At 37.8% G+C, this 27423-nt stretch overlaps 1 protein-coding gene across 11 annotated transcripts; it reads left to right on the top strand.

The window, feature by feature from the left end:
* The first annotated feature begins 10258 nt into the window (after window positions 1-10258).
* Window positions 10259-15265, top strand: LOC103716375 (putative transcription factor KAN2). Of its 11 annotated transcripts, XM_088712604.2 has the most exons (8): window positions 10263-11227; window positions 11350-11426; window positions 12052-12097; window positions 12207-12366; window positions 13998-14061; window positions 14169-14214; window positions 14461-14505; window positions 14711-14815. In XM_088712604.2, the coding sequence occupies exons 1-7, from the start codon at window positions 10603-10605 to the stop codon at window positions 14484-14486; spliced, it is 1044 nt and encodes a 347-aa protein (XP_088568730.1). In that variant the 5' UTR covers window positions 10263-10602; the 3' UTR covers window positions 14487-14505; window positions 14711-14815. The 11 variants fall into 11 exon arrangements, with proteins under 11 accessions (XP_088568734.1, XP_088568730.1, XP_088568731.1 ...); XM_088712608.1 differs by having other exon boundaries at window positions 10259-11227; window positions 12207-12312; window positions 14001-14061; window positions 14461-14716; XM_088712605.2 differs by having other exon boundaries at window positions 14001-14061; window positions 14461-14716.
* Window positions 15266-27423: the final 12158 nt, after the last annotated feature.

Here is a 27423-nt window from a genome sequence, read left to right as displayed (position 1 = left end):
TCTTTTTCTGTCATTTTTTAATTTCAAATATTTCTTATGCTTTAGAACTCGAATGGAATGCAAAATAGATTGCTGTAGTTCCTTTGCATTTTGACCCAAAAAGGATATCCAAAAAGGAGGGATATCATCCTCCTAAGTCTTGCTCTTTGGAGCACTCTGTTGCGAAAAGTACAGATATCATGTTCGATAGGATGGGCATGTGATCAGCTGTTTGCTTGGACAATGTGGAAGATGCTATCTGTTAGTCTTTTATTTCTCCCCCACCCCCCGCCCCCCTCCCCAGATATAATGTTGTTAATCCTATGCAAAAATGGTGCACCAATCTTCCCAGTTTATCCAGGCAGAAGACTGAAAAAGAGTCTGGTGTAAGACCATCATAATTATTAAGTTGAGGTTTGGCCTCCTTGGTGTATCTGCTATTATGTAGAATTTTCAGTCCCAGCACTTCTTGCAGTTCTGAAAACATCTTCCATCTAGTTCATGTGCAGCTCATTTTGCAGTTGGTGCCATTCTCATGTTACAGAATATGAAGAAGATTTTTATTTTAAAAGATTACATGCAAGGTTTATAGTGGTTCATTCTGCGATAATTCCAATTGAGTGGTATATATGCTGATTTCCCTTTCAGTTAAGATCAATTAAATGTGACTAGTTGTTCTTCATGTATGATCGAGTTGGCAAACTGGATTGTCAATCAGTGGTCGCAGGAGGTTTTGTTTGAATCTTTGCAGGTGTTATGCCAAGTGCTTGACATGGGCATTCATGCTATTTCCATGAATCATTGGTGGCTCACCCAATGTTATTCTCTGTGGTCCATGTGGACTTTGATAGATTTGTGAAGTTGGCATAGAGGTTTGATGGGTATAACTAGTTTACTCAAAGGGCCCATTTTTTTGTGAGAGAAAAAACCTAGCCGGCAATCTGTAATTTTCTTAGTATTTTCCACGAAATATTTAGATAGAAAAAAATACCCATATTTTTTAAACAACGGAAGGTGACCTCAGAATCTGTTAATTATATTTTTTTATATTACTACTTTTTCGGATAAGTTGCTAAGATCTATCCATATTATCCATAATATCTTTTATTATATAAATATTATTATAGAGTTAGGGGTATTTTACGAATAAATAAAAAGGCTGTTTTATCGGTTGATAGAAAAATAATTTACCATCTCTTAAGTGGGTAAGTCTTTTCCTCATTTTGTGGATAAATACTTTCTTGGGAAAGTAACTCGGCAATATGGACAAGCATAAAAATATAGATAAGTTGGTCAATGGGAAAGCTGACCAAATTTTCCACGCCCCAAAAGGGTTTCAATAATATAATAGATGCGGGTATCTAATTATTCTGGTTGAAGTAAATTGGTATACTATTTATTAGATGTCTTGGTTTGCCAGCATAAACACTCTGAGACTGGAATCATGGTTTCTGCAACCTTGCTGTTGTCCACTCAAAGACCATTGTATCCCACAGGAAATACTGGTTTATGTCCTTCTCTTAGCAGGTGGTATTGCATTGAGTTGATCTGTTCATGACTTCAATACTCATAGGACATAACTAACAGAGTCCCTGTAGTTTTAAAATGCATGGTAGCTCATGCTTGACTATCCACTTGGTACAATTCTATTGTCAATGTTCTTAAAGGAAGGATGACTCAATTGTGGTAAATTTTCTAGGTCCAAACAACTTGGTTGTGACAACCAGGACTCAAACCCCAAATTTGAATGGAGTTATGTGGCCACTAGAGTGTTGCTTAGTTCACTAATCTATTATCAATGCTAGTTCAAGGTGATCGCGAGAAAGAATTTTTACAAGCCTTCAGTGATTGGAAAAATAAGGAACAACGAATGGGGGTTGGAAACTAATATTTGTTGTTTCATACTGGAAGCCTAAAAGTAAGTTGTTTTGTGGATGGAAACTCAGACTGCAATTTATATGGTACAAGAAGTTCCAAGCTCTTTCAATCACTATAAAACATAGAAAACCTATAACATGGATTTCATAGTGCATGAATAAATGAAATTCAAGGGTTAGCTTCAAGGTGGAACTCACTCCAGTTTCTGGTAGACTCAAAGCAAACTTTGATGGTACATGTGGAGAAAACCAGAAAAATTGGATGGAATGGGAGTTAGGAGTCCAAAATTAAACAAGGTGAAGTGATAGCAGTCCCATAATGTTTGATCTATTACAATTTTTCAGGCCCCAAGTTTATAGAAGCAGAGGCAATAGCTGCGAGAGGATGCCATAGCTTTGAAGTGGAATGCACTTGCAATGCGCTCAATATACTGCTTCAGAGACTTGAGTCTTGGTTGATGTGCACTACCTCTCCAAGAAGAAAGGAGGCTTCCAGACATTGTCATGCAAAGTGGCATTCCAAAAGGCAGCTCATTAGTTAGCTCTCTCACATGATTACGACATTTGAATGGAGAAAACCCCATCTTGGCAACTGCAGATGGCCATTCTGATTAATTAGTCGTTTCGACAACTTAAAAATAATTTGAACTGAAATTATGTCTACTTATTTCGGCTCAACTAGAAGCCTATGTTATGGTTCTAGCATGCCTCCAAATTTTGAGGTCAATCGAATTGGCTCACGAAGAGCTCACTCATTTGACAACCTTGCTCTCAGGGTGCTTTTCATGTTATATTAGTTCTATCGGATTTTTTTCTCTATAATCACTTGATAGAGAAACATGGAACTAAAAAACTAGGTGCAACTAGAACAAAGATTCTCATGGAAAGATATCACCAAATGTTCCACTTTCTGCTTTTCTTTTCAGCTTTCTTTTTAGATATGAAGAATATTTGTCAGATATAGCTGGTCATGTCTCCTAAAACAAGCATAAAGGAGATCCAATATGTTCTGAGATCCACAAGGTCATCAAAGAGGAATAAAACCTATAGCAAGCAAATTGCACAAGGCCAGGAGCCTAGACTTCTGTTGCTCCATAGCAACTATAACCTGGTCAAATGTCCAATTTCAGCATGTTCTTGGAATTTGAGATAACATGCAACAAATGAGGTATATAAATGCATCTCTTTCTTTCTTGAGTGGATGTTGAAGAATTTGATGTTCTTAAGCTCAAATCCGCAAAATGCTATCATGATGATACCCGAGAATCAATTGATTTGACCGAATTTAGGGCAGATACATATGAGCAGTCTGGATTTTGGGATTATATTGGAAATGGCAACTCCAAAAAATGCCCTGCTAAACTTCAGTTTACATCATGTTTTATTCAGTAATTTTAGCTGGAAAGAAAGATATATATGAATTACATCATCAACTTATATAAATAGTGAAACTAGAAGGTTGTCCAAATTTTAGACATCTGCACATGGAGATGATATACTCTATCCTGTTATTACAATGAATTATCATAACATTATTTCCAAATTGCGATGATATGATGATAATATCACAATAGTATAATGTGGATAGGGAAAACACTTCATGGACATATTTTGCATAATGCCTATTCATACAGTAGCTCCCATAACACGCAAAGATTGTCACTAAGTAACCTAAGGATTAGAGTAAAATAAAATTAATTATGATTTGATTATTATGTCAAAACTATCAAAGGGAGATATCAAAGAGTACTATGATGTAGGCTGATATCTTGGGCCTTTCTCAGGTTCAACCATATCAGCGTAATATTGCAAATATTTTACAAAAAGAATAATATTTCAGTTTGTCACCATAATTTGGCAAATTTATGGAATATGGATATTAACGAGTGCGTGTTTAGTCCTACGTCAGTTATTCGCTGGGCAGATATTGGGTACTTATACAGAATTAAGAAACTCAAATAATACCTTCCAGTTAGCTATTTTGGATGAGTTCTTAGGTTGTTACAAATGGTATCAGAGCAGACCCGGCCTATGGCCCATGTGGACTAGGAGATATTGCAGTACGGGTTTATTGAGGCTGACCACAGGCTGATCAAGATGCTTGTGATTAGATTTGAATGGATTTGGACCCTTAGCTTGATGAGGACGTACGGGCGTGTGTTTAGTCCCACATCAATTATTCGTTGAGTAGATATTGCGTACTTATACAGGATTAAGAAACCCAAATAATAACTTCCAGCTAGCTATTTGGGATGAGATCCTATGTTGTTACAAATGGTATCAGAGCGGATCCGGCTCATGCCCATGTGGACTACGATCTGCAACACGGCTCATTGAGGGTTGGCCACAGGCTGATCATGGTGTTTGTGATTAAATTTGGACCCTTAGCTTGACGAGGACGTATAGCTAGCTATTTTGGGTAAGATTCTGAATTATTAAAATTACGAAGCCCAACAATAGGCCCACTATAAGAGCCTAGGCCATTGTGACCCATTCTACCCAAAGCCGACATGTTATTGGACAGGGTGGTACCTCTTTTGCTTCACTATTGACGGCCCACCAGCCCACAGAACAGCAAACGCCACTAATTGGCTACCGACACATACCCCTCTGAAGAGTGGGTCCCGCTCCGTGAACCAAAGAAGGCCCATTGCGTCACTCTGCTCATGTTTGGACTCCCTCAGTATGACATAGGGATCCATTGGTTCACATATGCTTGGATCATCCATGAATACCATTGTGAGTCCTCAAGATTTGTGCGCATCTGACTATTGAACAGTGATGGGGCGGGGGAGGCATCAGAGAAAACACAATTGAATGCTCTTCTCCCCGCCAGACAACTTTGGAATGGAATCAAGCTGATGAAGTCCAGCTATGATGGGACCATGAAACCTCGAATGGATTTTGTGATTGCGGGGCCAAAATGGGTGTCTAAATGCATGTGGCCTAATATCTTGTCTAATTATTTTACACAAAATAAATAGGATGCTATTAATAAAGGGTCCATCCTATCAGTATATGATATGAGATATATCGAGGGGAAATATAGCTAGAAACATTTAATTAATCTTACAATTAATAATAAATGTAGAGAGGGTATAGGAAGAATTCTTCAACTCCGACTTCATAAGCATATTAGTATTCCTTGGGCAAATCGATCAATTTGCATGACATAATGGTTTGATTGATATTTCTTTCTCGGTTCACTTTCCTTATTAGCCACATAATTAGGCAGTGTATATATATATATATAGATGTACATATTGTTATAAAGAATAATTCAATATACAGAGATTTCATCTTCTCCTTCTTTTGTTTTTCCCTCTTCTTATCAACCCAAACACCCACACAGTATCACACACATTATCAATTTCATAGGTACAAGGTGACTTCTTTAAACTTATTCAGCTCGTGCAGAGTTATTGTCAAAATCACCTTACTCTGCGTATTACAGACATGATTTCTATCATTGAAGAACCCAAATGTTAATCCATCGTGTTAAGTCACTAGGTCAAATTGATCAAGGAGACAGATCCTAAATTTTATTGAGTCTTTAACTTAACAAGTGTTATGTCACTACGCTAGAAGGCCCTCATATTTAGTAGGTATAGATCCATTCCAGTGAGAATTGGTGTTTTTTAGACGAAAGTTGCGGACCAATCTTTAATTAGTGATGGTTGCCCAACTAATTAAACAAGTGTCTACATTGAATCCAAGAAGTTTAGAAGTCTCCTAACAATTATTTTAGTCTTATCAATCTTAGTCTGACGATTGCAATCTGTCTTAAAATGAAGGTAAATACATGATAAATACCTTTTTAGAGGGTACACAGCCACAATGGGAAAAGTAAACTATAATCTGGGGCTTTGCATTTAGAGAATATATGGATAATACCATGGTCATTGGTCAAAATTTTGTTAGATAATGAATAGAATTCAAAAACAGATAATGATGATTTTATAGAACAATTAGATTTTTCTTAGTTTATATAATATGGAAATTTTGAAAGATTAGTCCAACCATTCACTAGGCAGGTACAATAAATAAATAAAGAGAGAATTTATTTCCAAGCCATACAATAACTATTCAGATACTGACTATGAGCAACCGCTGATTAATAAAAAAAAATTGCTTAATGCCAAGGTTGCATGGTTTAACTATTTTAGCGATGCTATCGACTACCTTACCTTTATTTTATCATTAAAGATAGGTGTTTCTATTTTGTAAATACAAACCAAATAAAAATATGGAAATAAAATTGTGTCAATCCTATTGATTGAGAAGAATAGATGGATATGCCGTTGAAAGCAATCAAATATATAACATGGTTGATGCGTTGCTTCATCCAATGTAAACATTTCTAATTCAAACCAACTTCTCGACGGACCACTTATCGGAAAAATGATTCCAGCCTAATGCAATTTTATTTTTTATGCAAACCTTGATGGTAACCTACCTGAAGTATTTATTTTTGTCTGCCATAGAGTGCATCAATTATGGATACATCTAGACTCCATTCTATATGCCTAAGTCTACCAAAGCTTGTTTTTATGATATAATCCTATGCAGGTAGTCTTTGAATAGGTTGACAAGTATTTTTAGTATAATTAGGCATCAAACATTGTGCATATTGATTAGTCTACAACCAAAAACTTGAGTTTATCCAATTTAGGCCTCTCAATGATGTAAGATTCAACACTTCTAAAAGATGGCCATGGTTAAAGAAGCTATTGATTATTTCTTTAAGATATCGAACTTGTTCTAGAAGCATTGTCACCCTTGAGACTTTAAAACTAGAATTATGGGCATAATTTGCACCAATATCTCTTCTTTTCTTTTATTTTTCTTTTTCTTTTTTATTTTTGATGAAAATATGTTTGATTTGCATGAAATCGTAAGCTCGCAGAAAGAAAGTTTTTTAAAATATCTACTTTTTATGCCAGCAATTGAATAATTTGCGTCAGTATCTCTTCTTTTCTTTTATTTTTCTTTTTCTTTTTCCTTTTTGATGAAAATATGTTTGATTTGCATGAAATCGTAAGCTCGCAGAAAGAAATTTTTTTAAAATATCTACTTTTTAGGCCAGCAATTGAATACGATGGTTGAGATCTAACACTAGGTTTGTATTGCCTTTCCGGAGAAGGTAGAATAATTGTTAGAAGAATTTATCACTCGCGATCGACCTTCTCATACGGGATCAAGATTCACTTCTTTGCTAATATTTATCATCACAACCACATGATATGATCCTTCCATGCATGACTCAAAAGTAAAAACAAAAGTTCAAAGTTTTGGATCAAGATTCCTTTTGGGGTCTCACCAAAGACATGGTCTAGGAAAAACATAGCACATTAAATGGCATCCAATTCATCTAAGGTGGTCAAATGCTACCTCCCTTCTTAAACCTATTAAACATGCATTATAACCCTATTAAACATTGCATTACCTCAGACACTAATGCTCGCCTCCCAAGCAAGAGTTGACATTGATTGATCTCTTATTATAATAATCCACTAGCCATGACTTGAAGCTATCGCCATTTTTTATTGATAACAAGGACAAAACATCACTTGCTGACATCTTGTTTGTACCTAGAGACATTACCATTAAGCAAGGCAGTTGCACAACCACGCACAGGCGTAGACTTCCAATGCTGTCTTATTAATTCTCTGGAAGTCTAAGTGGATTTTTTTATTTCCCGTTTTTTTAATAGAACTATGGCTTTCTTAGCAACATGTCGTGTCTTTTCTCCATTGGGATCCCCAGATGCTAACCTCATGGATATGTCATACTTTGAACTTAGGGTCCCTTGGAGGATTTCCTTATGCGATGCAAAGGAGAGAAATAGAGGCATGGCGTTAGATACGGTAGGCTGTGGGGAAATGGAGGTTGGGATTATTTTATTCCTTCCTCGCCGGGTTATTTTGACGGTGGGCCACTTGAAGGGACTCCATGACCTTATGGCACAAGGCCATGTTAGACTAAATCTATGATAGGAGGGGCACCAAAGCCAAGGACCCAACCAGCAGCTTGGAAGGCATTAAAAGCCTTGGGTCTTCCTTCTACAAGCAAAACACTCTTTTACAGTATTGGGTGGGAACTGTTGCTATCCCTGGATCCATGCATTGTGGAGCAGGGACTGCAATCCAAGTGAAAGATCAGCTTCCATGAAATATTGCCTCAATAATACCTTGTGGATACATGAGATGGTCTTGAATTTTAAAATCAGAAGCAATACCCTTTTATTTTTTGACATTACCTTGTTCTAACTCAAATTTTCATGGTAAAATACTTGGAGATCTTTTGTAACAAATGAAATAAAGTTATGAGGCTGACACCATTTTTTGCTTTGGATAAGAGATGATGAAGCATCTCTTGCTAGGTTCCTATTGCAAAACATCAGAGAAATTCAATGCAAAAGTACAAGTTGAGGCTGAATGAGAGGACAAAGAAATTGTATGTGGTTTTATGCCCATTGTTCCACATTGAAGAAAGGAAAATGGATATATCAAAATAAGCCATGCATGATATAATGCGGACCACCTGCCAGCTAACCTCATTTTAGGCATGGGGATGGAGGTTCAAGGTAATAGCCAAGCAACTATTGCTTAGGCCACAAACATATCTATCACACCATATATATAATGGTAGTCCCATTACCATCTTTAATCAGGATTTGATCAATTAATTTTATGTAGAAAATGCTGAATATGTGATCGCCTTTTAAGTTGCGAAGTTAAACAAGTTCTATGAAACCTATCTTAAGATGCAGGGCAAAATGTAGCAACTAGCTAATTGCAACAAAAAAATTTAGGGAGAGAGAAATAAAGGAAAAATGAAGTATCCTGATCTTTAGAATAGGGGGAATTGAAAAAATGCTGGTTAGTCATTAATCACAAGAATTAAGTGAAGTGCTTAATGCAGTGGTCATTTTACACTTTAATGAATTATGGCATGATGCTATATATCATGGGAATCAAGCAACAACATACACAGAAATGCTGGAAAAAAAAAACGATGTCAAGCTTACCATTCTGGTGGTCCTTGGACCTTTGTGGATTCATACAATCTTTTAGAATTAATAATTCAAACAATAATGTTTTGCACAATTTTATTTTTTTATAGGATTAATTTTTTATTAAATGAATGTCCTTCTTGACCATACAAGCAAGTTTTATTGTACTTTTTTTTGGGTACAACTACAAGAAAATTTTCTATAGCTAGCTTTCAAATGTTTAACAACTTGAACAAAGTATGAAAAAATTATTACTTACTAGAACATTATAATGTCATACCAATTTAGAAGAACCTAATGTATTTATATTTTTTGACAATAGAACCAAATATACATTTTTTTTAAAAAAAAGCACAAATATATGTGTTGTCCATTTTTAAAAAAAAAAAATCAAAGCACATTTTGCAGGTGGCTCAAGCCACCACCACCTTCCACTCCAATTGGTGCACCTAGCATCACAATAGAACTCAAAGCACAATAACGCATTTTCTCTATATCCTTTCCTTTTTTTTTATAAGAAATAGCAAAAGATAGTTCTTGAACGTCCTCCAGTATTCACAACATCAAAAGTAAGATCCCTTGCTTATCCCAAGAAAAAAAAAAAAGAGTGAGATCCCTTTACTCTTGGTCAAGCATTAAATATATAAGCCCATCCCCAAACTGTTGTCTATAAATCACAATGATCTGATTTTTTAATGTTTTAAGAGATGCAGGACTGGAGTGGTGCCACTCTTTAACCAATCATCAAAAAGAACATATGGAACAAGGTAGGTTTCTATGAAGTTGTGTCAAAGTTTTTCTTCAGATACACTGCGCCCATTTAATAGAGCAATATCTCAGGAGATGACAGGAAGAGAGAGAAAGGATGCAACTAAAAAAGACTTCATGTCTCTTTGTAGACAAATAGGCTTGACATTGACTTAAAATCACAATACAAATGATGCGTGTTGGATATGAGAACGAGGGTGTCCAACTTTCTGTTCCATCCGTAAATGATTACAAGTAGTAGGAAGCAGTAACGGGAAGAAAAGAATGAAAATTAGGGTTTGAAGTGGTCAAAACCAGTGTTAAGTGGAACAAAAGGTCCAAGGAATGCATGTACCACCAACCAAACTGGCATCATTCAATGTATAGAGGTGGTGGCACCCTCAGTAATGTGGAGAAATATACTAATGATTTAAATCTTTTCACCAAAAATCCCTTTTCCCAAAGAGAAGGCATATGGAAAAGAGGTAAAAAGGAATCTAACCTTTGGACACATTTATTTACCCATTTATTTCTTCTCTTTCTCATACACAAACCTTATCAAGTGTCATTTTCCTCACATAGTACTCACAAGCAACACAAGGCCCAACCTCTTTTCACTCCACACCAAAGTCATTTACCACACCAACTTTGCCCCTCATGTTAGTACTTACTACAGTTCTAGCCCATATCGGGACATCCTATTCTTCCAAAGAAACAAAAGAATTCCTATACGCCATACCTAACCAACTAAAGTAACAAAACCCATGACTCCAAGAAAACACAAATTCTATACATCTTACCCATCTCAAGAGCAGAACCCCTCTCATTCCAAACACACCCACATCCGAAAAAAATATATTCTTCTCGTACATGAGAGAGACTGATAGAAGCAAGAGAGGAGAAGAAGAAGAGCTCAATTAGAACGAGAAAGAGAGCCAGAAGATAAAAGAGGAGATCCAGATCTTGAGTGTTCTTTGTGAGCAAATGGAGCTGTTCCAAGCACAGCCAGACCTATCACTCCAGATTAGCCCACCAAATAGCACTCCCACACCGAGTTGGAGGAAGGCAGATGAGAACCTGGACTTAGGGTTTTGGCGAAGAGCCATGGACTCCAACGCCACCTCCACCACTACCAGGAATCTCCACAGCATCACCAACCAATCTACTGCAGAGCCCGATAAGGCTGCCTCCGAGCTCTCCTTAGCCCACCCAAGTGCCACAGACTCCACCACCATGAGCAGCAGTCTCCTCCACCATCCCCACCACCACCACCACCACCTCCACTTCCACCATCACCACCACCACCCCTTAGTCCGTGAAGGCTACCACCAAGACCTTGGCTTGATGAGGCCTATAAGGGGAATTCCCGTGTACCAGCATCAACCTAATTCCTTTCCTTTAGTCCCACAGCTCCAGCAGCAAACCTTGTGCGACTCCTCCTCCACTGCTGCTAATTTCACTCACTTTGCGCCGCAAGGCGCGTCGCGGTCGAGGTACCTGTCGTCGAGGTTCCCCGTGAAGCGGAGCATGAGAGCGCCGAGGATGCGGTGGACAACCACACTCCATGCCCGCTTCGTCCATGCCGTCGAGCTGTTGGGAGGACATGAGAGTATGATAACCCTCCTATTCTTTTCTCTCTTGTGAATTTCTTAGTATAATTCTTGAGAGCTGTTTGGAATGATCTTAACTTTCATCTGTGTATTCTTTTTTGTATTGATTCTTTGGCTATAGGAGCCACACCCAAGTCAGTTCTTGAGCTCATGGATGTTAAAGATCTTACCTTGGCTCATGTGAAATCTCACTTGCAGGTGAGGAAACCCTCTAATTTCTTAGGAATCATGTCGCTCTTGGAAGACAATTTTTTTTCTCTCTTTTTTTTCCCCTTATTTTTTGTTCGATTAATGAAGGAAAGCTAATTAGCTTTTCTTTTCATTTCGTTTCCTTCAAGCTTATAGGTCCATCTGCTTCTTTAGAACTAGTGTTATTTTTCTTCTTGTTTTTTTACCAACTTGGCTAATATGGAATCTCATGTGGAAGCACTGAAACCTCTTGTTCTCTAATGCTCACATTTCGGTTTTGGTATTGCACTTGATGGAGGGGAGTATTGAAAGGAACTCTTCCTTATTTCTTTTTCCTTACACATTACAGTGTCCTTGCCTTTCCCTGACTGCATCGCTTATAACAACTTTAGCCTCTCTCTCTCTCTCTCTCTCTCTCTCTCTCTCTCTCTGGGGTTATGCAAGCATATGTAGCAGCTTTAACACATGAGGCAGAAAGCATGCTACTGAAAGAAAAGGCTATAGGAAAACACTGTGCCAAATAGATATATGAATTGAACAAATATTGTGTGATTAAAAAGAATAGTCCAAAAATTCTTGTTTTGAACGTTCTATGCCATGCTTGGATAGTGATCATGATATCTATATATTGTAGATGTATCGGACCGTGAAGAATACTGATAAACCAGCAGTTTCTTCAGGTAATGCAGATTTTCTTCCTTCCAAGGATTGCATAAGTTCAAATTTTTATGTAGTATAATCTTATTTTTTACAATTTAAATAATTGGTTTTTGTTTCTCTTTGTCTTAGGCCAATCTGATGGGTTTGAGAATGGGTCAACTGGAGAAATTTCTGATGACAATTTGCTCGATCTCCACAAGCGCCGTGACGCAGAGCCGTCAGGTCAGCATGGAAGGTCAGCTATGCACCATGGAAACAATTTCAGTGGTCTATGGAGCAATCCTTCAAGGTTGCGAAATTCCTCTTGTTTACATTGTTTTTGTAAAGATTAGTTATATTTTTATCAGAAAATATTTTGCTAAAAGATACCTCTGGAACCTATGGCTTGGTACAAATAGGATCTTTTCAGTAGTAATTCATGCCCGAGCACATATATCAGTGGAAGAGGAGGAAAATGTTGCTCCAAGCCTTGGTTTTGTCCCATTTGTGGTGCAAAATAGATTTTTTTCCTTTATTGCTGACCATGCCAAAATGTGTGATTCATACTACTAACCTGTTAATATGTGATTGATTCTTGTTACACTTGTGGTTGCCTTTATTACGCATCACAAGAAGGAAAACCTTTTCCACAAAATCTGTAAGCATTGCATTGAGAAACTTAGATCTTTATACTAAAGTTAGCTAGCAGGAAGAAGAAATAAGACTGAGGGATAGTTTGAGAAACAAATATTCTCAAGAAAAAAGATAATTTGAGAAACAAAACCAGGAACGTTTCATACTCTTCTACAGCAGTTAATATTGAATGGAAAAAAGAACATCTTCATAATTTTAGTGGAAAGAAATATGCTGATTTATGTCAATGAAGCACTAGAAACTTGGGATTGGTGCGTGGTCTGTGGCTGACTTAGTTCTCTCTTTGACCTCAGAAGCCATTGGAGATTGAACTAAGGATTTTCATCTTTTTATATCCTCCTTTTTTATCTTTCCTTTTGTCACAAAGTTTGTGCCGCATTATTAATTATTTGATTCTGATTGGCTTCTGTATTTATCAGTGCAGTAACATTTAGTCAGCAAAAAGAAAAAAATTACATAAAGACTCATAAAAAAAGGCATAAAACGTAGAAAAGCTTTCTATAGGACTTCTCTTCTTCCTTTCCTTTGCAGGAATTATTAGAGTAGAAGAAGTTAGCCATCACCTATTTAGAACCATCTTTTGTGTCCATCAACATCTGTTTCTTAATTAGTGGTAGGTAGTCCCTCTGCTAAAATTCCACGACTTAATAGAGAAAAGGTACTAGATTAAAGCCAAGTTTAATGGAAAGAATAAATGTTAGCTGAAGGGATTTGCTACTCTCACAGCAGTCAGAGAGTATAGTATAGGGTTAACAAAGTATGTGCCATTTCTTTATGGCCATAAGCCCTGTCACACTAATGAACACTTTAGGCTTATAAAGCCCCTATCCTTCATTCCTTTTCTTCCCCCACTATCAACCTCCATGCAAGTGCTCACAAAAAGGGTCAGAGATTATAGCTTTGTTCCACCTGTCCAGGATCAGATGAACAAATTAATGAACCTCCATCATAGTGCAATGATCCCTTTCAGCAGTCCAAAAGGACAGTAAAGAGGCCATGTCTCTCCCTCATTCCAAGACAAAGGTCCATTTGAAAATCTATTTCAAAAGGGACAATTCTAACTGTGGGATTTCTTTTAGTGGGGTTTCAAACGCCTGAAAAGGGTCCCCCCACCCCCATGAGGTTGAGGGTGCAAAAGCTTAGGCCTTTGAAACTTCCTTGCAGCTTCCTCTAGTGGGTAATGTATATATTACAAGTTTAGTTCAATCATGACAAACTGATAGGAATAGACTGCTTTCTATTCTTATAATTGCATGGATTTTCACTGATGATGATATGATTTTGCAGCAGGGGAGGCTGGTATAATGGCATACCAAGTGATTCAACCACAGGGAGCATGCATTCCTTCAAGGTACCCTCTGGTAACCTTTTACTCACATCTATCACTTTTAACCAATCCATTGTTGAATGAATGGGCTGACAAGGAACAAATCTAAATAACATTTGGCAAATATGTAGATGACTGACCACTGCGTTAAGTTCGACATAATGACCATCGTCCGAGGTAAGCTCTCGTTTCGTTAGACATTTTTGGCAATGACATCCACAATTAAACCAGATTTGTAGTCTGTCTTTTCACCTGGATCATCTTAGATACAGAAGTAGCACAAAGCATTTAATCAATGTTTAATTAATTAAGTTGAAAGAAAAAAGAAAATAAGAAAAAACTATGGTTGTTACCCTTGGAGCATTGAGTGCTCTGGCTGACAATTTCTCTCTAAAACCTTCTTTTTCTGTCCCCTATGGTCAGGGAAAGATCTTAGTGAAAGGAAATAGCAGACAAACATCACTAAAGGTGTAGCCTTGTCTTGGTAAACTCAACAATACATTTAGGAAAATTCACTTTACTTTCCATGGTTCTCATTCAACCAATGTTCTCCATGGCTCTCATTAACGCAATGTACATTATTTACAACAGATGCTGATGATATGAATGCAATTAGTTGGTATAAATGATCACAATGGTGCAATAAATCTTTGCTTTTCATATAATTTTGCAGGAGGACATGCAATCCAAAAGGATTGAAATTTTATCAGATGTCAACTCATCATGTCTCTCGGAGACATCGAGCCCCAACAAGCCCAATCTTGAGTTCACGTTGGGAAGATCGCACTGATTTAAAGTGCTCCCTCAAAACAAGATTCTATCAGCTGCTACAAGTATCCTATGCCAATATAAGCATCAGAAAAAGAAGGGGAGAGAGAGAAAGAGAGAGAGAGAGAGAGAGAGAGAGAGAGAGGAAGAGACCATCGAGACAAAAGGAAAGCAAAAGGAGGGAGGAGGGGGGGGGGGGGGGGGGGGGGGGGGGTATGTGTATGTGTGTGAAAGCATATCTTTGATGCCAAAGCTGAGAAAGCCTAAGCCTGTGCTCTACAAAGTTATGAAGTTCAATTGGTTCAGAATTCCAGAGAGAGAGAAGGGGGTTTTCTCTTTTTACTGTCATAAAGCACAAAAGGCAGGTTTTATTCATTATCATGCATGTGCACGTGCTTTGCTTTACAGTTTCCCAACAAATAAAAAAAAATACAATGAAGAGATTAAGCATCTATAAAAATGACAAGGGATAGTTATGTCTTATAGTTTGGCCAAAGCCATAATCATCAGTTCAGCATTTGCTACCTTGAAGTGAGAGATGTAAAGTGATTATAATTATGGTTTCATTAGGTAAGATCATGCATGCACTACAGAAAAAATAAGATTTCTCGACGTTTTCTTCCTGACGCTAGGAAAAAGCGTCGGAAAATTTTGGTTCTGCGCTAAATTATGCCGTGCTTTCAAAAAGCGTCGTTAGAGATTTGGAATCGACGACGCTTTTTAAGCGTTGCGGAAAACCGGACCTACGACGATGCTTATAAGCGTCGTCGGAGGCCAAAACCATCTCAAAATCGATCCCAATCTCAAACCTCTCTCGATGCCCTAGCTCTCCTCTCCTCTCCTCTCTGGCGCTGACATCAATCCACCGCCTCCCCCGTCTCTTGGATCTGAGCCAAGCTACTCTCCTCTCCTCCTCCCTCCGGCGCCGGCATCAATCCACCGCCTCCCCCATCTTCTGGATTTGAGCCACGAATCCAAGCCACTCTCCTCTCCTCCTCCCTCTGGCGCCGACATCAATCCACCGCCTCCCCCATCTCTTGTCCTCTCCGGCACCGAGCGACATCCGACGCCAAGCTCCTCTCCTGCTTCCTCCTCTCCGGTGCCTGGCGACCGTCCGCATCCTCCTCTCATCCTCCCTCCTTTGCGGCGCCAACCGGCCGATCCCATCTCCCTCCGCCTGAGAAAGAGGTAAATTCTTCTTTCATGCAAAAGATACAAACCCTATCCGAGGTCGAGATGTAATAGATTTTACCCAAGTTCTAGTTTATGTCGACGCTTTTTTGCGTCGGAAAAACAGCATACACCGACGCTTTACTAAGCGTCGATAAAGCTTGACTTTTGCCTACGCTTTTGCTTAGCGTCGGCAAAAACTTTTCCCACTCAGGTACCGCCGACGCTTTTGTGATGCTTTGTTTAGCGTCGGCTGGGTTTTCACCGACGCTTATAGGAGTCGGTAAAGGCTATAAAAAATGCTGAGAAAGGCTCATTTTCCTGTAGTGATGCGTAGCTACAAAATAATTTGTCATCAATAATTAAGTCAAGCAGTCTTGGAATTCTTGGCATCTTTGAAGTGGATAATACACACTACTCATCATCTATGCCTCTTAGAAACACTATCAAAAACTTAATTGCTGAGTACTATATCATGCCATAGATTAGTGACCCAAGATGCATCTTTGTTTTGGGTTAACATGAGAGGAAAAAGAAAGAAGTTCCATTTGCATAAAATGCATTGGCAAGAAACATGCAAAATAGCTGCTTTCTAATTCCAATCGTCGGTACTTTACATGGTATAAATCTTGATTGATTTGGTGGATGATCAATCTAAAAGTTGTGCCACATTTTTTAGGTGTTGAAGTGATGCCCCATGTGAGTTCATGAAATAATGGCGGAAATATCTGTGAATTTGCCAATTTAAGGGCCCTCAATAATTAGATTGGTTTGGGTTATAGGATTTTGGAACCTTGACCTCCTGCTATCTAATAGCACTTGCAGGCAAACATATTTTAGTAATTCTCAGTAGAATTTAGATCTTAGCTTTATTATCGGCTAGTGTGGTCCCTCCTTATGTGGAACCCACATCATTTGAAAATTAAAAAAAAAAGAGGATAAGATAATGTAGCAGTATTTTTGTTTTCCAAAACAGCTTGGACCAGTAGTAATTGTGGAAAACCGAGTAACGTGGATTGTAGGAAACAGAAAAGAAAACAAAAAGGAAATGAAGAAGAAGAAGAGAAAGAAAAGGGTGCTATTTTATCGGATGATCAAATAGTTGATTTTATTCTGATTCGGCTGAAATTTTAGTATGTTGTTTTTGATATTGAGAGCTAAAGATTGAACGGTTTTGATCTTTGAAAAGCCTTCTTCATTGATTATTTTAAGCATCAATACTCGGTAAGATACATCCTCTATTGTGTTGGTTATTGTTGAAATCTGCCTTATTGGTAATGAATGTTCTCATTATAGAAGGCAAGATTCAATTCTGATGATATTTGTGTAGCCTCTAGTTAAACTTGAAAGAATCTATTGTAATCCCATTATTTTAAATAGTAAACTTCTTTGGCAAGACTAGATCCTGAAGTTTTTTTTCCTCACATCGAAAGATTTTCCACGTTAAAAAATTGTGTTGCTTCTTGTTTGTGGATTGATTAATTATTTTGCTTAATAATTACTTGTGTAGAGATTATTGTTGCTTTGTGAGTGATATTCTATTTACTTACACAAAGAGGAAAAAGAAATTTATGGCGTCATTATTTTTTTATTGCATTTTCCCAACATTATCTACATATTCTACAGTTTAAACTTGTTTAATTTATGAAGGTCCAGTTTTCATGTACATCTGCTGAAATTTCATTAAGAGCAAGGGCCAGCAAGAAATTTCATTAATAGTCTACTATAGCTATTCCCCTTCTAGATCTATGTTGAGCTTGTTTAACATCATGACCATGTTTAGCATGAATTACACCATGGGGATTTTTCTCTCCGAATTTGACCTCTAATGTTCTACGGAATTGTCTTTTAATTTGTAAAGCATTCTCCATGCAGAAAGGATATTTTTTTTAGGTGGAGTTTAAAGGTTTTCTTGCATGTTAGCAGGTTGCAAGTCTATGGCTACTCTTTGCTGCACAAGTTTATTACTTGGATTAAAGTTTTTCCCTTTTGTTTTCTTTTCATTTTCTTTCCTCTTTTTTGTGTAGTATCTATAGAAATCCAAAAAAACAATTGATTGCTCAATTTTCTGAAAATGGTGAGAAATTTCATATGAAACATGGTGAGAAAACTCATATTCACAGTGTTTTGATCAACATAATAGTATTTCTATTAACTCATCTTTGGTATCAAGGCTAAAAGAGATGTTCACCACCGACACACAATGATTTTGCCAACCGAAAGAAAGCAAATATATATTAGGGATACTAATAAGAAACCGATAAGCTGCGATGAAAGAAACAGATGAAGACATGTTAAGATGCTTTACAATAGGCCATTTATAGAACTTGAGAAACTTCACATTACAGAGTATATCAACTCTTGGATCTTTCTCAAAGCCAGCAGAAGACTGTGGGATGTCTCTTTTGCCCTTGGCAAATGCTTCCTTAGGTGGCCTAGGAAATAGTTCAAGGCAAAATGATCTCTGGCCAATGCTTGTTTGAACTAGCTAGCTTAATCCTTCAGCTAGCCTTCATAGGGTGAATATTTGATCTTTATCTAGCAGTCAAGGTGAGGTCAGCCTATCATGCTTTGTTTTGTAGTAGATGGATGGTGTCAAGTTCCTCGATTTAGATATCCCAGATGGTCTAGGGTCTCTTCCACTTTTTACATATATCATGACATAACCCTATCAGATGCTCCACCATATCATGTGTTCTTAAACTATATGAAAAAAAGGTTGGTCCCAACATCCTATCAAAGATAAATGTCATCTATGGACCATGGTTCACTAAAACTTCTTCAAGGACAGAAACCCAACATGTGTCTTTCTTAACCTATAAGGTATTAAAGGATACCCAATATACTATGAAAGGGGAAAGTCATCTAGTGCATACTGTTGAAATTACCACTTCTCCCAAAAGCTTAAGCTAATAGGATGAGATAGATTTGTTTATATATTTTATATTTTCTTACACTCCCCTTCACATGTGGGCCAGACTTTTCTTTAATGGGTGAGCCCAACATGTGAATTTTTTTTTTAATAATGAGATTAAAAAATAAGGAGACAGAGTTCGAACTCAGGACCTCTGCTCTGATACCATGTTACCATAAAGCAAGTAGGGAAGCAAATTTCAAACATGACATTATGAATTGAGCCATTTCAAGCTACCCTGCTCTCTTGTTGGCAATGTTGGCAAGAAGGAAGCTCCTCCTAAGTTGCTTCATCTATTAAAAATGGAAGGGGGAAACAAATGCATTTGCTCCATAATCCTCATTAATGTGATGGAGAAAGAGAAGCAGGAAAGTGCACTTTGTGATTGCAACATGGGCCACGTTAATAGGTGTTCCAATGGTCAGAATTTGTCATGGTTGAAGAAAACTAATCTATTTTGTACATCTTCCTCAGGAGTCTCTACTAAATATGGAACAAAAGGGAAGCATGTTAGGGGTGACCCAATAAATATATGTAACTTGGTAGCTACTAGACCAGCTGGATATATGTGGTCCTGAAGAGATTGATGGATGTTCCTCAGTGACACCTATCCCTTCCTCTTCCATCACTTTCTGCCGCCCCAAGCTGATCCCATTAAGATACATGTCGATTGCATTGTCCTATTCTAGGAATAGAAACGTTTTCTAGCTAATTATCGATCATATCCAAACAATTTACTTGGAAATTTACATGGGAGCTTGGGAGTTTCTAACCATGGTCATTGCCACTCTTAGATTCAAATGCAAATGTGAATGGTACATGGTCCCGAGGGGGACTCTTTGACGGGTGGTTATCAAGATCATCGACATTAGATGCCAATTCTCATTCTCTGATACAGAATTGATGCAGAATGGAAGTTACTCTACATGTATATGAGGTGACACATATTTATAGAGAAGTAAATAATATTGCGAACTGGATGGCGTTATATGCAGCTAATCATACGAGATCTGTACTATAGACTACTGAGACTGATGTTCCTTTTGATTTCTTGCATATTTTATTGTTTGATTCTCATGGACATATTTACACTAGATTGGTTTAATAAATCAGATTTACCAAAAAAATGGTACATGGTCCTATGATGGTTTATTAGGAAAAATATGTAAACAAAAATTCTTGAATGCCCATACAGATTTCTGTGAGGGCTATTTGCATATCATGCTTAATTACTCAATTTGTTGCCAATGCACAAGTTTGCTTTGTTTTTTTTTTTAAAAAAAAAGACCACCTTCATTTAATATAAAAAATTATTGATAAACCTCAATAAAAAAAAAGAGTCCACTCCAAGGAGAAAAGAAATTAATCAAGCTTAAGAGTAGTAATCTCATATTTGATAAGTTGTTTTTTTTTTCTTTTTTTTTTGGTGGGGCTTGCTTGGCCCTCTCTATAATTAATCCACGTGTCAGAGTTCTGTCTGTTTTGTTTAAACTTGTAAGCAATTATTGCTGCTTTTAATCCACCCCCCCTCTCTCTCTCAATAGGTTTTTTGCCTGACTCCTCCAGCTTCTCGTTATGCGAGAAATTTATTTGCTACTCCATAACCATCTCTTCGGTTATGAGTAAGAAGACTTCACTTTACCATCCAGCCAGCCACAGAGGGGGGGGGGAGGGAGAGAGAGAGAGGTAAAAGTGGGACTAGGAGTTAGGAAAAATGTTAAATTAATGAAAAACTCTTGTAAGTATTAGGCATGTGTATGGTCCTAGAGCAACCATATGGAGATAAAAGCCTATGAGTGCTTGTGTAGGTTGTTGGTAAGTATAACAAGTTTATAACCATGAGGAAGGGGTATAGATGAGCAAAAAAGAAAGGAGTATAGAGTATTTTTCTTTAATGTTTTGGGCCAAGTTCACAATCACATCATCAATACCCTTGTGTCAAATCTTCATGATTTAACTTGGGTTTTGCTTGATCATTAACTTTCTCAATCAGATCAGCCATGGGATAAATTGGATTTTTTAGTTAGCTATCAGATTAAAGTGAATATTTGTTATTGTTTATATTTGTAGTATTTATTATGTTTAAAAATAGTTTATTTTTATACTTACTATTCCTATTGATGTGTTTTGGTATTTTTATGTTGATTATCCGCTTGGATTGCAGATATTTTTTTCTTTCGATATAAGTCCCTATTTAGTTTAAAAAAAACAAGCTTCCATTTCATCACCAAGTTGACATTTCTTGGACATGCCATCTAAAAGCAAAGGTATTTTTATAGCTTCATAATTACACTATATAGACATTTTTTTTAAACAAAACAATTAGGTACTCGAAACTAATATATAACAGTTCTAGCTAGATTTACTGGTAGAGGTGTCTCATTTTAACACAGATGAGAGACTTGCAAGCATTACTCTGCCATTAAAAAAAGATTACTTTATCTCCTGGTACTAAGCTATTCACTTCCAAATTACAAATTAATCTAGGTCCTATAAATCTTACAACTTACAAAGTGAATAAAAGAAAAGAAAAGAAAATAAGATGAAATAAAAGCAGTAAAGCAGCAAGGTTTCTTTCTTAGATAAGAAGGAAATTAAAGCTTCGCTTCTTTTCTCCTTTGGGCAGAAATGAATGATAAAAGGGTTCTTTCCAGTGGTGGAAGGTACATAAACAGTCCTAGCTTTTAAGAGCCCAGCAGCAACCCAAGAGCTCTCTTTTCCTCTTTATTATCTTTTTCTCATCTTTCCTGACACTGACCTCAAAGAGAGGGGTACCAGTATCACCCCCCCTCGCTCTCTCTCCCTTCCCTTCCATTCATAAAAACCAGTTCATGGGGCTTGGGAGGCTCTCAAATTATAAAAGAATGATTACCCTATGATGATATTTATATAAGCTTCCAAAATTCTCTCTCTCTCTCTCCATCTCCCCCTTTCCCTACGCTGGCAGGCAGCAAAAACGAAGACTCCTGTCAAGGGCCTGACACAGTGAGGTGACGCCTCTTTGACGCCTTGTTTTCACCGGGCCCTCCTCCACGCCTTTGCCTCTTCCCCAGGATTTCCCTAGAGAGCTGTGCTTGTTTACCTTTGTCACCTTTTGAGACCTTTCTTTCCTTTGATGGTGGGCCCGGGTCAACCTAGGCTCCTTCGCCCGCACTTAGCCTGGGGGATGCAAGCTTGGTTCGTCCTTGTCAAACTGAGACATTGTTTTGGGAGTCAAAACTTCTCAAAAGCGTCCACTTGGTGATCGAATGGTTCTTTTGTACTGTCCCCTGTTTCCCCCCAACCCGAAATCCAATCCCCATGGCTTAATCCCATGACTTAGATATGGAAGGATCTTCTTTCAAACAAATTTTTATAAATATTTTTTTTTTATTTTCATATCAATTTGCCGGTGCGAGACTGTATCCAAGCTCAGCCACCACAACTGTTGTTCTCCAGCTTATCTCTTAAGCTCGGGTCACACAGGGGCGGCCCAATGCATTTGGGGGCCTAAGGCGAGCTCACTAGAAAGGCTTTTTTTTTAATAATAAAAAATTAATAAGTGTAAAATATTTTAAAAATTTATTTAAAATAATGAAACCAAACAGTTTATTCTAGGAATCATGAAACGTGAGTTTAAGTTCCAAGAAATCCAAATCTCTTCTTTTTTAATATAAAATTCTAAGAAAATACAGCATTGATTTCTAATATCGAAAAAAAAAGAACTAAAAATCACAAGAGCATGAAATCCAAACCATATCTCTTGAATTCGTAAATAGAATTAATAAAAAAAATGAAAAAAAGCATAGGTATCAAATCGAAACTATAATAACAGAATGAGTGAAGAGCTATACCAGGATGGAAAGGGACCTCCGGCCAACTAGTGATCTCCACGGCCACGAGCCCACAACTCTAGCCAGCTGAAATTAATCACTCCATCAGCCAAGAAAAGTCCCAAATATAAAGAAACCAAACAAATCGAATCAAAAGACTCCAAGAAATGAAACCAAAATTGCCATCAAAAGTACCAGATAAAACTTACCTGATAGAAATCCCCATAGGAGAGTGGGGAATTACTCCTTGATGCCTTGATGGGCTCCAGCAATTATCGGCGATCTCAAGCCCATTGTTCGCCTCATGCCCCCTACTCCGCCTTGTATCTCACGGACCCGAACGAGAACGGACCACCCGTCAGATCGGCGGGCGGCACACACCCATGAGAGGAGAAAAATGAGGGCCAGAAGGAACAGAAGGTGAAGGCAGAAGGTCTTCACTCTTCTGCAGGCGGGACGGCGGGTTCTTGCCTTCTTGGAGCCGGAGAACAGTGTCGGTGGCCGAGGAGAGGGGGATTAGAGCGGACGAGTGACGAGATCGAGAGGAGGATTAGAGCAGAGGAGCCGACTGCCGAGGAGAGGAGGACTTGATCTGTTGATCAATCGGCTTCTCTTTGAAGGGGCGAGGGGTGGATTCAATCATTCAATCGCTGCCGCTCGGGATGAGAAGGAACTTCCTTCAAGGAGTCGGAGAGAAGAAGCCGAGAAGGGAAGGGCCGAAGGGGGTTTGGGGAGTGGGGACTGCCCGACTGGGGTGGGGGGAGAGAAGAAGCCGAGAAGGGTTCAGAAGAAAGAAAAAAAAGCACTGGGGCTTGTCTTGTCGTAGCCTTTACCTCACCAGGCTCACCAGTAGGCCGTAGCCTGTCGAGAAGCCGGGAAGGCACCGTAGCGGCGTCTGTCCGTTGTCGTAGGCACCAGACGATAGGCCGCCTAAGGCCGGTAGCTGCTGCCGTGAAAACTGCGGTGCCTTCTTTGGGCAGCGACGCAGCGCGGCAGCGGGGGCCTTCTTCGGCCGGGGGCCTTAGGCGACCGCCTCAGTCGCCTAAGGCTCGAGCCGGCAGTGGGGTCACATTAGACCTCACCAGCTCGGTGCCTGTCCGGCTTCACTGTCTTCGGTTCGCATTTTGGCAGCTCCTTTGAAACTTGGTGGGCTTGTGTTCGCTTGATCAAAAAGCAGGGCTCCACACTTGTTCCTTTGCTTCACTTTCTTATATTTATGCCTAAAAGCCTGAGTGGAAGAGTAAAAATGTTGATTTCATTGGATTATGATACGACAATGTGAACTGTATGCATAAAAATGTCATACGAAATAGTTGCAAAATTCTCCTTTTGCCTAGGTTGAGCAATAGTTGGCAGGTTGCACAAGCTTAACATTTTTTTGTTTGAAATGTAACTCCCCAAAGAAAAAAAAAGAAGAAGAAAATCATGCTTATTTAACATGTAACTCATATTTATTTATTTGCTCCCTTGTTTATTAGCACTGTAATTAAAAAGTTACACATTCAGTATACAGAATATATATATATAAATATATATATATAACACTTTTCGGTGTGAGATTTTTAGTTTATTTCCTCACAAGAGCTTGTCACCAACAAAAAATTCAATGCAAAATGTTTAGTGACATCATCTTTGAAATACAACAAAATCTTTGGTTATCCACAAAGTCATTCTTTTCCTATAGAGTGTGATAGGATGGCATAAAACTTGATCATACTGCTGACAAATAACATCACACCTCAAGTCATATATAATCCAACTCAAGAAGTAAGAGCCACATGCTTTGGTGGTGGGCCCACCTAGAGCTAGAATTTTCATTTGAATGTACACCAGCAAAAAAAAAAATTCTCAAGTTCCACATATGACATTCTTAAGAAAACATATATATATATATATATATATATATATATATATATATATATATATAGTTTACAAGATCCTTAAAAAGATTTAAGGTATCTCTGTCAAAATTTTAGAAGGCTCAATATTAGTGGATCAACAATCAGCATAAGATATTTTTCATGATTTAATCACTAATGAGATGAGATTAATACCAATAGCAGAAGATGATATTTGTGAAGATAAATTTATGAACTGTGTTCATGTTTGTATATAAGAAAGGAAGAGAAGTAAACAAAAAGAGAGGTTCAAATATAATGATGTAGGATAATCATCCCTGGAGATGGGCATATTTCACCTCGTTTTCATATGTTCTATTTGTTCCTTTCCTTTACAGAAGTACAATTTTCAAATTGTTTTGATATGGAGAAGGTCCATGCTCATATACAACAATCTAGGGCAATCATCTCTCAAGATAGGCTTATTCAATCTAATTTTCATACTTTCTATGCTTTTCCTTCCCTTTCTCGATGTTTAAAGAGAGCATGAGAATGAACTGATTGAAGCATGAATCAAACTGTTTTAATGTCAAGAAGGGTTCATGTTCGCATCTTGAAGTTGAAGCGGGCATCGACGATACAATGATGGGATCCAGAGATGGGTGCATATATGAGATAATGCTTAATAGACATAGCATTAGTGCACAAAATAGTTATCAAGTTATTCGCTGTAACAATATAGTGGTATGCAGCAAAGGAAGACTTCAGATGTCCATGCGTAGATAGACAATTTATATTGTAGAGGGCACAGTGGTCTAATAATTGGTACTGTGTAAAAAAAAGGAGCTAATTATAGTATGTGCATGATAGATGTAAAGCCTCGAAGGACTAGACTAGAAATAGCAAGAGCTTATTGGAACATACCATTCCAACCCCTGAACGCACACTCTTCCTCTATATTTTCCAATAAATTATATCTTATGAGGTATGTACCATATTGCCATGCATGCCGCCAATTACAGCCACTTGTTTCTACAAGCTCTATTCATCAAGCGCTCAACTCAGTTCACTGCTACAAAAATGAGCAACTGTGATTGGTTGCATGCACGGCCACATGGTGCATGTTGTGTAGGATATAATTTCTCATGTTTTCCATATAGGCTCTAATCAATTCAGTCATACAAGAGAAAACCGGTTCAAAAAGTTGAATCCTACTCAAAAACGAGCCTGACTTTCTAAATGGCTAGCTATGGTTGATGATAGTCCATTGTGCATTCTTAGCAAGTTAGGATCATGAAATCAATATTCAACATTAACAATATGCTAAGCCGCCCACTCGAGTTAATAAGCTAGTCGCCGACGCTTATAGCTCGGTTGGAACCTCACCTCTAAATCCATGTTTTAAATCCTAGGTATTGCTTTAATAATAACATATATAAAGCTTACGAGCTACTCTTCAATCCATGTTCTAGACTAAAAAACCATTTCATAACGTGCGAGTCCTCAACAATTTAAACCTAGTTCTCTGATGTTATTACATTCCATGAAACTAGAATTGGAGCAGCAAAGGTGAAACAAAGTAGAGCCTCGAAATGTTGAATCAAGCTCATAAAATCTAGAGCCTGCCAGATTCATCAACAAGAATCCAAAACCTAGATCCAAAATGGTGGACCACTTCAATTATTAAAGAATTGCTCAAAAATATTCCACTCATGTGGTTGCAAGAAAAGATGAAGATAGACAGACATGGGGATAATATTTGACATCTGTCGAAGTGGGGATCACAGGATCACAAGCCGTCCATCCAGATATCTGTTCCACGTGTCCCCACCCTGTTTGTCATGCACTCTCGTACTAAAGCCAAATCGTAAAAGAGGAAAAGGACCCATCAACCTATAGAGAGAGAGAGGATCCAGGAAGGGAAATGATTTGGCACTCCATTGCTTCATGATTGGGGCCTTCCATGCGTTCTCTCTCTCTCTCGCTCCGCACACTTATTTCCAATCTTCTATTCTTTTTCATGTTGTTATTTTTTAAAATATTAATTTTATAATAAAGACAAAATGCTTTATGTTTTTTTTTAATATTTTGCTTGCAATGAGAGTTGGCAAATGCGCTTACATTCTGTGCATATATGCATGATGCATTGAAGGTCGATACCATCTTCTTCTTTTTTCTACAAAAAAAAAAAGAAGAAAAGATTGGGTTCTATTTTCTTTTTTTATTTCTACACAAAAAGTATGAAAAAAAAAGAGACTAATCTTTATATTTTATCTATACATAATTAGTTATTGTTGGAGAATGTTGGAGCATGGATAGTTCACATGTGGAAAAAGACATGACAATTGATGACTTTTTCATGTCTCCTGATAATGATATTCTTGAAATTTTATGTGGAACATATGTATCGTTGTACATTGAAATTATATTGCAAGATGGTGTAGTTTGATCCATTTCTAGCAACATCTGATTGGATTTTCTCTAATGTTTTATGATTTTGAAAGAAAAGTGTTCAATGTGGGGACCTAAGATCATTGTATACTTTTCTTTTGATGTTGATTCATGCAGAGTTTGGCAGATAGCTCAGTAGTGACAAATACAGAGACAATCAGACAGTGCGATATGCACATGCATGCAAATTCCTGTGCTAACACTATTATAAGATATTCCCTTAGTTTTGGTGTATTGAGGGTGAGTTAGAAATACAAGTAGTTTTCAGCCAAATTAATAATTTATTAAGCTCGAAATTGATGAAGCAAGGATCGTCACAATCCAATTAAAGCCCGAACCAGCAGCTTTGAAATTGATCCCAAAAATGCGGTGAGGCTATACATATGTCTCAACAAATTTATGAGTCGGCCTCAAGATTTCGACGTTGGTGTTG

The sequence above is a fragment of the Phoenix dactylifera genome, chromosome 16 (assembly GCF_051530095.1).
Source record: "Phoenix dactylifera cultivar Ajwa chromosome 16, Ajwa_hap1_PhDact_Kaust_v1.1, whole genome shotgun sequence".
Lineage (NCBI taxonomy): Eukaryota > Viridiplantae > Streptophyta > Magnoliopsida > Arecales > Arecaceae > Phoenix > Phoenix dactylifera.
The sequence above is the reverse complement of the archived record's forward strand: the minus strand, read 5'-3'. Positions and strand labels throughout refer to the sequence as shown.